Below are 15,825 nucleotides of genomic sequence, written 5' to 3' on the forward strand. Positions count from 1 at the left end.
TGATATATCGGGTCTGTTTGGCACGCCTGGCCAATCCCGAGATTAAACCTTTCAATCCCTTTCAATCCCTCGAACCAAACACGTCCCAGGAAATTTTGAAGGGATTAGGGGGATTGGATGGGATTTAAAGGTAATGATGGTGATGTCAGTGGATTGTCTTAAGATCCATGGGGTTGATATATCCCAGGATCAGGATCCCGTGTCTGTTTGGCACGCCTGGCCAATCCCGGGATCTATCTTCCAATCCCTTCCAATCCTATCCAATCTGCCGGGCCAAACAGGCCTAATTTCTGAATTTTGATTTCCTGAGCTTTCCTTCACCCACCCCTCCACATCTCAACGGTAGGTTTGATTGTTTTTGGTAGTCTACGACGATGTGGGTCTTAATAATCCAGTGGTCGGTCAGGATCTTCTAATCTGGAACATTTTCTGGGCACCCCAAATAAAAGGTAGGCCTAAATCACCAAACGTGGGACCCACATGATACAACGGCTGAGGCATTCCACTTATAAAATGGTCCATTAGTGGCAGAAAACAAAGGAGGGGAGAAGCAGAGATGGGTGAAATGCCATTACTTTCTTCTTACAAATTGGGAAGATTTCAACTCTCTCACAGGTACTACTTCAATTTTCTATTTTCGTTTTTTTCATCTTCTTCAACTGGAAAAGAGAAATGTTCGGATACAGAGGCTGTATCATAGTTCTGATACAGCCGCCTTTTCCTGCCAACGCGTCACACATGTAGAATATCCAATCTATGCAATAGGTTGGCCTCACCATGATAATCACTTGTTCCGAAAATCATGCCGATTCATTCTTGGGTGGGACACACCGGTACCGTGTTTCACACCATTGGTTGTATTTTGATCTCGAAGTTGTGTCCAGATTGATAAGCGGATCGGCCTGATTCTCATATTAAGTGATCATCATGGAATGGTCCAACTCTTTTCCGGATGGGATATTCTACTGATCTCATTTTATCTAAAGAACTCTCTCTCTCTCTCTCTCTCTCTCTCTCTCTCTCTCTCTACAGGGTTGTATTAGCACCAATGTCCAGATCAAGATCATATGATCATGTCCCTCAGCAACATGTAGTCTTGTATTACTCCCAAAGAGCCTCAGAGGGAGGGCTTCTCATATCTGAAGCTACATCAGTTTCCAACACTGGTGCTGGGTATGCCATATCCTATTTAGATCCTTTCATATAATCAAATGCATCTTTTCTCTAAGGTTCTGTTTGGTAGATGCCTAAAAATGAGTTCATCTTATCTTCAATACGTAATTGCTGTTAACTAAAATGAGATGAACTTTTTTTTTAGGTGTCTACCAAACAGGGCCTAAACATTTCTTATTTTAGGGTAATTTCAAGGATTTGATGATTCTTTTTTGAATATCACTGCAATGTTTCATTTTCTATTGCGTGAAGAAAAGAGCTAAACTTCAATTTACATTATGAGCACCGACGGTTGGTGGGCAAAATATCTCCCCCCACTAAAAGACAGTTGTCAGGATAAGTGTAATCCCTGGGGGCCACCATAGAAAGAGCATGGTTTTGAGTTTAAGACGATCCAAATTATACTATTGTTGAAGTGAACATGGTTTTGCCTATTGTTAGAAATATGAAAGCACAGTTTTGAATCGGAGTAGATTGAAGAGATGCAGGCATAGCAATACGATTATACCTATTGTGATGGGGACATCACGCGCACGCACACCGCCCCCTACGCATGTACACACGAAGGAGGGCCCCACCGTCGATCTGGATCGATGACGATGTCCAGGGAGGGCCCCCATACTAGAAGACAGAGTTTTTGTTCAAAAAAATGGTCCCGATAATCAAGAAAAGCCCATCATGGGATCTCATGATCATGGCCCGCTAGTCGGATTGATTTCATATTTTAGGTTTTGCTTATTGTTATTATTTAGAACATCGTGAATGCTTTAGATTTCTTTGTTTGGTTTTTATTTTAGTTTACTTCATCGCCAAGTAATAGATTGCACATATGGTGCGAGTTTTGGGGTATAGGGTTTTCCTATAAATAGACACCCCTTGTAGTTCTTTTTATTCATTGAAGTTAATAAAAAAATTCCTGCTTTATTTTTCTGCTCTCTTCGTGAGTTGTGGAAGAATTCAAAAGTGGGTGCGAAGCCCTCCCTTTTCGAAGGGCTAACTACCGTGGTGCGAAGCCACATCGATCCCAATTCACCCCCATCTTTCATCATCTTTTTTTCATCTTCCCTCACCATTTGTACTTCAAATTTGTCCTTTTGTTGCATCAGATTTCTTCATTACAGCAGGTTTCCAGATTTCGGCCCGCAGGCGAGCTGAAACTTCGGCGGAGCACCACGCACAAACCGTACATCGGATCGAGCTGAGATTTGGGAGTTTTGGAGTCCATCCCTGGCTGACCAGGGCCAAGGTGACATTTTTCTGAATAGTGGGCCCCACACACGTGCGGTTGGGATCACATGCACGTCCGTCTGGGCCATTGTTGCTGTCCACACGCGGGATCATCTTTTGGCTCAGGTTTTTATCCTCTTTTATCCTCTCATAGCCGTTTTTCATGAATCCTAACCCTAAATTACATGATCCCTAATTGATATGCCCATTTTTATCACCTTAGGGTTCCTTGAATTGAAATTAGGGAATCCCTTGGATTAAGGACTGATTTTTATGCATGAGTAGTTGATTTTATTTCCCTTTGACATCGTTTGGTTTATAATTTTTATTGGTCCAGTCCTAGCCTGTGCCGGCTTGGACCCGCATAGATTCCCCTTTAATTGAATGTTTGGTTTTCATGTGGGATGTGGAATTTGTGTGATTGTTTCTGAATTGGTGTGATCTAAGCCTGAAATCTTGCATATCATATTTAAATTCACGTCCTGCATCAAATTTGGTATCAGAGCCTAGGGTTCTTATAGGGGAATTCATTACATGTTTAGGGTTTGGTTGTTTTTGTCCATTACGCATCAATTCTCATCATATATGGTTGTTTAGAGGCCTATAAACCCTAACATAAGTTGCTGAAATTTTTTGTTATACCCTTACTTGAATCATTTTAGAAATTAACTTAGCTTTCTATTTCTAGGTTTAGAAACTTTCCTTTTCAGTTTTTTTTTTTTTTTAGAAACTTTCTTAATCTGTTTTTAGAAACTAATTTCCTTTCCTTTTTCTTTTTAGAAACTAACTTAATTTTTATTTTTAGAAACTTTCCTTTTTCTTTTTTTAGAAACTAGGTTGTTTTTTGTAGAAACTTTCCTTTTTTGTTTTTAGAAACTGGGTTGCTTTTCTTTATAAATTTTCCTAATTTCTTTTTGTTTTTTAGAAACTTTCCTAATTTGGTTTTTTATTTTTTTATTTTTTATTTTTATTTTTAAAGAAACCTTCCTAATTTGTTTTTCTTAGAAACTTTCCTTTTTCATTTTTTAGAAACTAGGTTGCTTTTTTTTTAGAAACTAATAATAATAAATAAATAAAGAAATCTTATATTTTGACAACTATATTGTTGAATTTTGGTTGGCACCCTACACTAAACATGGAACAATTGCAAGAGTCACTAAACAAGATATCTCAGACGTTGGAGTCTATGATTAAGCGCTTGGAAATGGACCAATGCTGTGAACAGCTTGATGAACGCATTACCCGATTAAAGACCATCGCTAGGACAAACCCCACTATTGGGGTAGATGTCCAATCTCAAGCAGGTGGCCTGGGGGATAGACCAATGAATGAAGTTGGTCAAGGAATCAATTATGGGTGTGCACCCGTGCACCCACCCCATGAGAGACATCAAGACCACTATTTTGAGGGGTACAACATGTGCGGCCTTGTGGCTGGAGAGAGTGCACCAACGGCTAGTGTAGAGTTACCCACTGAGGCCATTCCGGTAATGGATGAGTTACGTGATATCTTTCCCGATGATCTACTGGATGAGTCTCCCCCTAGGAGGGATATAGAGCATACCAGAACATGGGACACCGTAATACCTACATCCGAGTTTGCGTTGAATAGTTCCATCGATAGGTCCACAGGTCTAAGTCCTCGTGAAGTTGTTACTGGTTATAAACCTAGGAACCCTATTGATCTTGTCCCTATGTCACTGTCCCATAGGTTGTCAGAGTCTACAGATTCTTTTGCGCATCACATTCATTCATGGCATCAAGAAATCAGGCAGAAGATCATGACTAGTAATGAACATTGTACATTTTCTGCAGACCAGCATAAACGTTTCAAAGTATTCAATATTGGAGACTCCGTGATGGTCCGCATCAACCCCGAGCGGTACGCTCCAAGGGCTGTTCGTAAGTTACACGCGCGTAACGCTAGACCCTTCAAAATTATAAAACGAAACGGTCTCAATGTGTATGAGATAGATCTTCCACCTTCCATAAGAATTAATTTTACATTCGATGTGGATGATCTAATTACTTTTCAGAAGACCACTGATACTTTGTCCGACCCTTCACCCACCCATCCTGATTCCCCATATTTATCCCTTGAACCATGGCCTCATTCCGACCCATTTTCTCAGCCTCTACCTCCCATACCTACCCCTCTCAACCCATTTTCTCAGCCTCTACATCCCATACCTACCCTTTCCGACCCATTTTCTCAACTTCTATCTCCCATACCCACTCTTCTTGACCTTTCTTCCCAGCCTCTACCTCCCATACCTACCATTCCCGATCAATTTTCCCAACCTCTACGTTCCATATCTACCCGTCTTGACCCATTTTCCCAGCCTCTACCTCCCATACCTATTCTTCCTGACATTTTTTCTCAACCTCTCCCTCCCATACCTAACCTTCACACACCAAGAGAGGAAATAAAGAATATCTTGGACCATCAGATAGTTTCAATGTCGGACGGCAGGTTTCAGAAGTACTTGGTTAAATGGAAGTTACGCCTAGCTTCAGATAGCATGTGGCTCACTGAGGAGGAGCTTCAGAGACTTGATCCTGACATCTTGAAGCGGTTCAAGAGTTTTATTTCACCAGTGGTGAAATCTTCGCAGCCGGGGAGAATTGATGGGGACATCACGCTCACGCACACCACCCCCTACGCATGTACACACGAAAGAGGGCCCCACCATCGATCTGGATCGATGACGATGTCCAGGGAGGGCCCCCATGCTAGAAGACGGAGTTTTTGTTCAAAAAAATGGTCCCGATAATCAAGAAAAGCCCATCATGGGATCTCATGATCATGGCCCGCTAGTCGGATTGATTTCATATTTTAGGTTTTGCTTATTGTTATTATTTAGAACATCGTGAACGCTTTAGATTTCTTTATTTGGTTTTTATTTTAGTTTACTTCATCGCCAAGTAATAGATTGCGCATATGGTGTGAGTTTTGGGGTATAGGGTTTTCCTATAAATAGGCACCCCTTGTAGTTCTTTTCATTCACTGAAGTTAATAAAAAAATTCCTGCTTTATTTTTCTGTTCTCTTCGTGAGTTGTGGAAGAATTCAAAAGTGGGTGCGAAGCCCTTCCTTTTCGAAGGGCTAACTACTATGGTGCGAAGCCACATCGATCCCAATTCACCCCCATCTTCCCTCATCTTTTTTTTCATCTTCCCTCACCATTCGTACTTCAAATTTGTCTTTTTGTTGCATCAGATTTCTTCATTACAGCAGGTTTCCAGATTTCGGCCCGCAGGCGAGCTGAAACTTCGGCGGAGCACCACGCACAAACCGTACATCGGATCGAGCTGAGATTTGGGAGTTTTGGAGTCCATCCCTGGCCGACCAGGGCCAAGGTGGCCTTTTTCTAAATAGTGGGCCCCACACACGTGCGGCCGGGATCACACGCACGTCCGTCTGGGCCATTGTTGCTGTCCACACGCGGGATCATCTTTTGGCTCAGGTTTTTATCCTCTCATAGCCGTTTTTCATGAATCCTAACCCTAGATTACATGATCCCTAATTGATTTGCCCCTTTTTATCACCTTAGGGTTCCTTGAATTGAAATTAGGGAATCTCCTTGGATTAGGGACTGATTTTTATGCATGAGTAGTTGATTTTATTTCCCTTTGACATCATTTGGTTTATAATTTTTATTGGTCCAGTCCTAGCCTGTGTCGGCTTGGACCCGCATAGATTCCCCTTTAATTGAATGTTTGGATTTTCATGTGGGATGTGGAATTTGTGTGATTGTTTCTGAATTAGTGTGATCTAAGCCTGAAATCTTGCATATCATATTTAAATTCACGTCCTGCATCATATTGTTAGAGGATGCAGGCATAGTATTTGGATCTGGAGTCATGTTTCAATGATCCTAAATATTCGTATGATGGACATTACGATGTAGGGGGCTATCCAAAGAAACACTCGATCAGAACATTACAATCCTTTGATTATTTAACTGTTTCCTTTTGGATGCGAACCTTCTTCTTAATAGTTGTTTTTTGAGCCATCAATCAAAAGTTTTGATTCTTTCAATCATGCTTTTTTTTTTATAAAGGTAGCCACCATCAGTTGGGTGTGTCGTTAGATCAATGGTTTGGTTAATTGAAAATAACCTACCTTAGATTGAATGACCACACTCTCTACTTATATCTTATGACAATATTCCAACATGTGTATTTCTAACATCCTGAAGGCCACAAATAAGATGGATATGAATGTTTGATAGGTGTGATCTTTGATACGAAAGCAGTCCATACTATATCTTACGTAGTAGAAATGTGGAGGAAAGGGAAGGAGAAGATCACCGTTTTCTTTCTCTATGATAGCCTTGACCCACAGGGGGAAAAAAAATCTCAAATCAGAATAAGATTGATAATAAAAATAAAATTGTTATTTACAACACAATTGATAGGACTTATATATCCTAATTTGACCCGAATAGTAAACTTACTAAAAATAGTAAAAGTGTCTAACTTCAAAACCTAGAAATAGCAAATTCAAAATTACTAAAAGTAGTGAAGTTTAAGGTCAAATTGAAAATTGACCCCCTAAGATGACCTTTTTTTTGACAAAATTGTTTGGGGCTAATGGATTTTGTAAATTAGCTAAAATATACTTCTCATCAATAGCTTTCTAATGATATCTAATAATCATGATTTCAATAGGTAGTCGCACAATTATGGTCATCAAAAGTATAGTGCGCATCAGGCAGATTTTGTCCTAGATTGGCCATTTTGGCCTGACTTCTTTTGATCCTACCGCTCCATGAAGTTGTTAGTGATTTGTTCTACATGAATATCCCACCATATGAATGGACCTGACTAGTAAATAATCAATCTGTAACCAATCTGTATGTTCTCCTGTAAGTTTTCTGTATGTGGACATGTTTCTCCATCTGTGGAGACATGGCTTAACCGTACTTCTCATCAATAGCTTTCTAATGATATCTAATAATCATGATTTCAATAGGCAGTCGCACAATTATGGTCATCAAAAGTATAGTGTGCATTAGGCAGATTTTGTCCTAGATTGGCCTTTTTGGCCTGACTTTTTTTTATCCTACCGCTCCAAGAAGTTGTTAGTGATTTGTTCTACATGAATATCCCACCATATTAATGGACCCGACTAGTAAATAATCAATCTGTAACCAATCTGTATGTTCTCCTGTAAGTTTTCTGTATGTGGACATGTTTCTCCATCTGTGGAGACATGGCTTAACCGTACTTCTCATCAATAGCTTTCTAATGATATCTAATAATCATGATTTCAATAGGCAGTCGCACAATTATGGTCATCAAAAGTATAGTGTGCATTAGGCAGATTTTGTCCTAGATTGGCCTTTTTGGCCTGACTTTTTTTTATCCTACCGCTCCAAGAAGTTGTTAGTGATTTGTTCTACATGAATATCCCACCATATTAATGGACCCGACTAGTAAATAATCAATCTGTAACCAATCTGTATGTTCTCCTGTAAGTTTTCTGTATGTGGACATGTTTCTCCATCTGTGGAGACATGGCTTAACCATATGTTACCTTCGAAGCACTCTTGCTAATTTGTCATTTAAAAAATAAAATAAAATAATAAAAGCATAAAAAGGAAAAAGGACAAGGCTTAAAAGAGGCCTACAACATGACAACTTCAAACGCGGAAGTCTCTTTTAAAAAAAAATGCATAAGGTTTCAGAATGCCAATTCCCAAAGGTCCATTTTCAAACATTTGTTAAGATTACTTCTCATCATCATTGGGTGGTGGGAGATTTGTTCGCACACAATTTGCACTCACCACTTTCTTCCTTAAAACTTCGGACATTTTAGACTTTTTCTAAATATATTTGTTGATATTTAATAAGAACCCTTAAAGTTTGAATAATATTCCAAGCATGCTCGCAATTTATGAGATTTATAATTCTTCTGAACCATTTCTTTCAGGATAGTATACACACCAGCTGGGAAAGATGTTTTTCCCCTTCTGAATCTGCATTCGAGCTTGTTGAACTTAGAGCAAAAATAATAAAAATGGGTGGTAATGATGGGCTATACTTAGATGATAGTTCAGCACAATTTTGAAAATGGTGGTGATCTTCAACCGTACACATGATATAGTTGTACCGTACAACAATGCAGACCATCTAAATCTCTGACCCAGTTGTTATAGAGTCTAGCCTAAAACCTAGGCTGAGAAAATGAAAGTAACCATCCAATTTCCCATTAGAATTCAGATAGTTCAGTGTTCTGCTTTTAACTTTCCTAATAGCCCACAATTGGATGGTAGTATTTCTTGATCAATCTAATTTTAGAGATACAATCTATTCACAATGTGCCCACATTTGGATAACTATTTATGAGTGACACCATGAGGAGACTAAGGCATCACTATTTTCAAAATGGTGATAAACAGGTAGAGTTAAGTTGCATGTTTGGGTGGAAATAAAAAGTAGGTCTGGATTCCTATGTTGGTTTTCTACCATTTTAAAAAAATGAGGATGCAAATTGCATGGACCCTGGAGTTACAGCCCCTATAACCACTAATGTAACCCAATGAAAACGTGAAGCATGCTCATGTCAGATGGAGAGCCCAAAGTGATTAGGGAAAAATCATCATTTTATGCAGGGAAATATCTAAAGTGTTATGTAGACACTATTTGACTCCCATGCGTGAAACATTCTCATTGGGCCAAGTCAGGGGTTAGAGGGGATTCCTGTAACCCTGGTTCACGGGCAATTCATGTCCAAAACAAGATGGTGACACATGTTTTAGTGCAAAGAAAGTAGGGCTATTTTAGAAGGTGTCACCCACTCTTTTCTTTTTAACAATCCATTTTATAGCCATCAATTAGATGGTTAGGATTGGTTGATCAGTGTGTTTTTAGATATTTGCTCCATCTACAATTGGACTCACAATTTTTTATCGTGTTACTCTGCGAAGGTCTGCAAACATCCCTGGCATTTGGACGAGTGAACAAGTGCGAGCATGGAGAACTGTTGTGGATGCTGTTCATGAAAAGGGGGGAGTCTTCTTTTGCCAGCTTTGGCATGCTGGGAGGGTCCATGATGCCAGTATCTTCCTCTTTCTTTATTTTCAAAATTTCCACTTAAACCTCAATAGAGTCCTTTTGTTTTCCTATTGAATGGAAGGATGCCCTGAACGGCATGGATGATAGCATGGTTAAATGATGAAAGGTGGGCCCCACTTATGGTGGGTCAGGCATCGCTATCTTGGTTCTCATTTTCTCTATGCCGCGACTCAGGACCACCCGCATTGTCACCCTGTTGGGTCCACATGCATTAAAAAAGTTCACTTTCTGCATTGAATTGTAACTTCTTTTTTTTCCCAGTTAATGATAGGCCTTGCAACTGGGCAGGTCCAGCGTTTTGAACTGGTCGGGCCAGCTGTGTTCAAAATATTGATTTTTCTTGGCCTAGGGCTGGCCCATTGCCAGCCTTAGTCTGAACCTAAGGTAGGAAAATTTAGTTGGGATGGGAACTGACTTATAAATGAATTAGTTAGAAAGAAAGGATTTGAGAGAGACAAAAGAATGGTATCAACTTACTCTTTTATTATTCATCTGCATTATCATTCACACACTTAGAAATTCTAACTGTTTTAGTTGAGTTTTTACTTTGATCTTTATTTATATACAATAAATACACTCACACAAGAACCCCCTTTTTTCTTTTTTGAGTCAAAATCATATAACATATAAACTTTTCATTTCTCAATTTTATGTGATTTCAATTTATTTGACTGAATTTTTTGAACTATTTTTAAGAAGGAATACCAAATTAAACATGAACATTTCCTCTGCTGTTCTTTTCCTGAGTGTCATTTGCTAACTATAAGCACTATTCTACAGCCTAGTTCCAAACCACACCTAAGTCCCATTTCTGTGGGCAGGTCAGTCCAACTGCAGTTGGTGTTAGACCCGTTCCAATCTGTTTCAGCCTGAAAATGCAGATAAGTTCAACTAACTAATCCTATTTTATAAATTATCACCTTAGTTCACTTAGACCACTTTGGTGTCCGATTCCAGTCCAAAACGGTTGAATTGTCCTGTCCAGTCCTGTTTTTAAAACACAACTTGGTACATGTGTTAAGATCTATTCAGCCCTCGCACTGTTCATATTTGCACAATCATGTCTAATTTTAACCTACAAGTCATGAAATAGACCTTTCTAAATCAAAGAGGACGAAAACAATGGTGAGTATTCTTAAACTTGGGTCGATTCTGATTCGCAGATCTACCTTATGGTCAGCCTCCAATTAGCTCTTCTAACAAGACCTTGACAGCAGAATTATATCCTGGCCTAACATTCAACCCCACTCGGCCACTAGCAACAGAAGAAATTCCGACATCAGTAGATGATTTCCGACTCGCTGCAAGGAATGCCATGGAAGCAGGTAACCCATTGTCTCTATCAAGTTTTTTCTTGTATTAGATCTACTAGAAACATGAGCATTTTTTTCTCATAGAGATTCATGATTATTAATTCAATACAGGTTTCGATGGAGTCGAAATCCATGCTGCTAACGGCTATCTCATCGATCAGTTCTTAAAGGACGGTGTCAACAATCGAACCGACGAATATGGTGGTACAATAGAGAACCGTTGCCGGTTCGCGTTAGAGGTTGTGGAGGCAGTTGTTGGTGAGATTGGAGCGGATAAAGTAGGCATCAGGCTCTCCCCATTCTCATCGTACATGGAATGCCGTGACTCGGACCCTGAAGCTCTTGGGCTCTATATGGCTAGAGCACTAAATAAATACCACGTCGCCTACGCACATTTTATCGAGCCTAGGATAGATGACCAAGGAGATATTTTTGAGACCCCACATAGCTTGGGGCCCATGAGGAAGACCTTTAAGGGCTCATGGATTGTTTCTGGGGGTTATACTAGAGAAGATGGGAACAAGGCTATAGCTGATGGGGCTGCAGACTTAGTAGCATATGGGCGCTATTTCATATCAAACCCAGACCTGCCCAAGAGATTTGAGGTGAATGCAACCTTAAGTAAGTATGATAGAGCTACTTTCTATACACATGACCCTGTTGTGGGTTACACTGATTACCCTTTTATGGAACCCCACACACCCACACCAGATGGGCGTTCAGATCCCTTGACCTCATGGTGATATAGATTGATATAGATTGATTATACTAGAAGTGGTCATTAATTTAGACCTGTCATCATGTGGGATCCACCTTCGGTTGCTTTTTTTTACCTCTTAAACATCACTTTGAATGAATATCTTAGCCATGGAGCTAACAGCTACAAAAAAAATGGACATTTTGTAGAGGGTGATGATATAAAATAATGTAAAAATATTATTATTATGATTTTATGGTGAATAAATGAAATAATAATGGTGAAATGCTGTAGAGGAAAGTAATTTATAATCGTGGTACATTTCACTTACGTTGGCATGCAAATTTACTAGGGCTGAAAGTTGGGCGGGTTCAACCTGACCGACCCGTGACCCGACATTGGGTTGGGCTGGGGCAGGATGTATTGGGTTTAGTCTCGATCTTGGGCTATATAAATACCAACCTGATAAAACTTGGGCCGGGCTTGGGTTGGGCTCCGGCAGGATGTATTGGCATGCATGTATAAGTTACTTAAAAATTATAATTGAGTGTGGATCATCTTTGTTGAAGGCACAAGAAATTTTAGTGTTGTCAAGTCTTATTGGTCCATGCCATTTCCGATGACTCAAGCTAACCGGATATGCTAAATTTCTCTCACAAATAGATTGCATGCTACACAACATGACTTTTCAAGGAGTAGTTTTATATTTTAGCTTGTTTGTTTAGAAAAAATGAAGTTCTTTACTATAAATACTCATGTATATAATTTATAAAATCACAGGTACAAAAAATAAGATTTGTATTGAAATATAATAGACTAATGTAATAATGAAAATATTAGCATGCATCCATCCAACCAACCTGATTAACCCGACTAACCCGATCGAGCCCCGCTTGAGTTGGGCTTGGGTTGAGAATTCCCACCCCAAGTTTGGGTTAGGGTTGAGGTATAAAAACCTTGGGTTGGGCTAGGGTTGAGCACCAACCCCACCGGACCCACCCGACTTTCAGCCCTAATATTTACTGGGTCCGGCAGGTCTACTGGCGCCGGCGGATTTAACAAATCCTCGCGTGATTCTTCTCTCCTCTGGGTTTTGATAAAGTGCATTGCCAGTGTAACGTGGCTAGGATACATGTGAAGCTTCCTGAGGTGTGGTTTGGGTGGATCCCTAACTGTGGGCCCACTATGATGTATGTGTCTTACATCTACACCGTCCATCTATTTTGACAGCTCATTTTAGGACATGATACAAAAATGTAGTAGATCTAAATCTTAGGCTGACCATAAAACGGGAGACTGTTGTGATTGGATCCCCACCATTAAAAACTTCATGGGGCCACTTGAGTGTTTATTTGCAATTCAATCTGTTGAGAAGATCACAAAGACCTGGACATAGAGACCGCACAAGTATCAGCGTGATCCAAAACTTTTTTGGCCCACGAGAAGTTTTTAATGGTTGATTATTACTTTTTTCCTGTATTATGGTCCACCTGGGATTTGGATCTACTTCGTTTTTGGGATCATGTCCTAAAATGAATTTTAAAAACGGATGGACGGTGTGGATATAAGTCACATACGTCACGGTCGGCCTCACGGTCAGGGACCTCGCGCGCTCTAATTAGGTGTTACCCTTACTGTGGGGCCCACGTTGATGATTTTTCGTATATCCACGCCGTCCATCCGTTTTTACAGGCCATTTAAGGATGAGGTGAAAATAATTATGCAGATATAAATCTCAATTGGACCACACCACAGGAAACAGTGGTGATTGAGGGCCTCACGATTAAAAATTCCGAAGGGCCCATCGTAAGTTTTTTGTAACGTTTATTTGAAATCCCACCCGTTGATAATGTCAAGAATATCTGGATGAAGGGAAAAAAAAATATCAGTTTTATACAAAACTTTTGTAGCTCACAAAAAGTTTTTAATAGTCATTCATCACTTATTCTAGTGATATGGTCCGCCTGAGATTGGATCTTCTTAATGTTTCTGATTACCTCTAAAATGAGAACGAAAAACAGATGGACGGTGTGGATATACAAAAAATGCATCAAGGTGAGACCCACACGGTTAGGGTAACACCCACCAAGCTGTTACCCGGGTAACAGCTAATCCGCTCCCATCCACCGAAGCCGGGCCGTGGATTGCGTCCTACCTAATCCGTCGGGCAGAGATCTGTGGGGCTCACCGTGATTTAACTGTTTTATCCACGCCGTTCATCATTTTTCTAAGGTCATTTCAAGCTATGAGCCAAAAAATGAGGCAGGTAAAGATCTTAAGTGGACCACAAAGTGGGGATTGAACTTTCACCATTAAAAACTTCTTGGGAGCTGGAGAAGTTTTGGATCAAGCTAATATTTGTTTTTTCACTTCATCCACGTCTACATGACCTTATGAATAGGTTGAATGGTAAAAATACATCACAGTGGCCATTAGAAAGGTTTCAACGGTGGGTGTCATTATCACTGAAGCTTCATTTGGTGTGGTCCACTGGAGCTTTGGATCTGCTTTGAAATAAATGTAACATCTTAAAATGATCGAAGAAAAGCAATGAATGGCGTGGATAAAACACTTACATCACAGTGGCCCCACAGAGCCCTGCCCGGATGGATTGCCGTCCTGGCGGGGTAGGACGCAATCCGCGTCCCCGAAGCCGCACCTTGCTTCCTGTGTACACGTTGCATTTCTCTCATATCCAAACCGTCCAATATAATGAGATCTGCTGGGGCTGAAAGTTGGGCAGGTTCAACCCGACTGACCCTTGACTGACCCCACATTGGTTGGGCTTTGGCAGGACGTATTGGGCTTGGTCTCAAGCTTGAGCCGTACAAACACCGACCCAATAAAACTTGGGTTGGGCCAGGGTTAAGGTCTCAAGTTACCCGACCCAATCCAACCCGATTGATATATAAGCTCCTTATAAGTTAATTATAATTGAGTGTGAATTGTCTACATTGAAGTCATACGAAATCCCAACATGCCCAGGTTTCAGTGGTCCATGTCATTTCTGATGACTTGAGCTAACAAGACATGCTGAATTTCTCTCTTCCAAATGGATTGTTTGATGCACAATACGGCTTTTAAAGGAGTAATTGTCCTATATTTTAGTTTGTTTGTTTAGAAAAAATGAGATTTTTTTATGATAAATAAGCACATATATAATAAATAAAATTATAGGTACAAAATATAAGATGTGTATTGAAATTATAACATACTAATGTAATGTAATTACAAAAATATTAGCATATATCTGCCCGAAGAAGCCCTGGCCAAGCCCGCTTGAGCTGAGCTTTAGTTGAGAATTCCCAACCCGAGGTAAGGTTGGATTGGATTAGGTTAGGGTTGAGGCACAGGAGCCTTGGGTTGGGCTAGGGTTGAGCACCAACTCGGCCCAACCAGACCAATTTTCAGCCCTAAGATCTTCTGTACGTTGACCATGCACTCAAAATCAGATCTGATTCGGTAATTCTGACCTCTGTTCAATGGATATCTTGTGGAATTTTGACTGTTCTTTGCGATTCGATTATTACATTAATGTGCACTGTCGATCAGCTAGGACCTATAATTCCATTGCATTTTAGACTTAGAATACATCTAGAGTTGGCTCCACTATCTGGGCGGTTCAGATTTAAGTACTTGCCACACGAACGTAGGAAAGCTAAATAATACCCAAGCTCTGCTGGATACGCCATGTGGCCTTATGGTAAGTGCGGACAGGTACCCAATCCCTGCCTATAAATATGGGAGCGGATTTGGGTTCGGGTCCTTGCCCGAGTAGTAGACTCGAGGAGTTTCAATACGAGGTCTTCGCTCCAGACCATGTGGTGAAATCCCACCACGGCGTGCGTGGGTGTGAGGCGGGTGCGTGTGTTAAATTTAAAAAAAGGAAAAGAAAAAAACAGATAAAAAAAAGGCGTTTCTGGGTAGCACCGACACCGTATTCGGTGTTTGGCTGACCGTGGGCCCACCTTGATGTATACGTTGTATATCCAAGGTGTTCCCGGACATCAGGGTAGTGGATGTTTTCCTGACCGTGGGACCCACCTTGATATATGCGCTGTGTATCCACACCGTACATCAGTTTTTACCACTCATTTTAATAAAGCAGGGAACCGGATTGGGTAGTGAGTAACTCGCTACACTTAACGTACTGAGTAAACTCTGTTAGGTTCACCATGATTTATATATTTTATCCGCTCCGTCTATCTATTTTACTAGATAATTTTAGAGCTTGAGGCCAAGAATAAAGCATATACAATGTTCATATGGACCACACTACAGTAAACAGTTGAATTCAATGTCTACCATTGAAAAATTCTTGTGGGCGACAGAAG

General features: G+C 40.3%; 1 protein-coding gene across 1 annotated transcript; it reads left to right on the plus strand.

The window, feature by feature from the left end:
* Nucleotides 1-363: 363 nt before the first annotated feature.
* LOC131236742 (putative 12-oxophytodienoate reductase 11) lies at nucleotides 364-11,777 on the plus strand. Its single transcript, XM_058234140.1, has 5 exons — nucleotides 364-615; nucleotides 1,033-1,173; nucleotides 9,334-9,464; nucleotides 10,645-10,806; nucleotides 10,906-11,777. The coding sequence occupies exons 1-5, from the start codon at nucleotides 557-559 to the stop codon at nucleotides 11,535-11,537; spliced, it is 1,125 nt and encodes a 374-aa protein (XP_058090123.1). The 5' UTR covers nucleotides 364-556; the 3' UTR covers nucleotides 11,538-11,777.
* Nucleotides 11,778-15,825: the final 4,048 nt, after the last annotated feature.

Source organism: Magnolia sinica, chromosome 2 (genome assembly GCF_029962835.1).
Source record: "Magnolia sinica isolate HGM2019 chromosome 2, MsV1, whole genome shotgun sequence".
Lineage (NCBI taxonomy): Eukaryota > Viridiplantae > Streptophyta > Magnoliopsida > Magnoliales > Magnoliaceae > Magnolia > Magnolia sinica.

Bases quoted from the DNA above. Each gene is read 5' to 3' on its own strand.
- LOC131236742 (XM_058234140.1), top strand. From the start codon at position 557: ATGGGTGAAATGCCATTACTTTCTTCTTACAAATTGGGAAGATTTCAA. The intron at 1,174-9,333 runs GTATGCCATATC...TACTCTGCGAAG, and splicing joins GTTTCCAACACTGGTGCTGG to GTCTGCAAACATCCCTGGCA. The intron at 10,807-10,905 runs GTAACCCATTGT...AATTCAATACAG, and splicing joins AAGGAATGCCATGGAAGCAG to GTTTCGATGGAGTCGAAATC.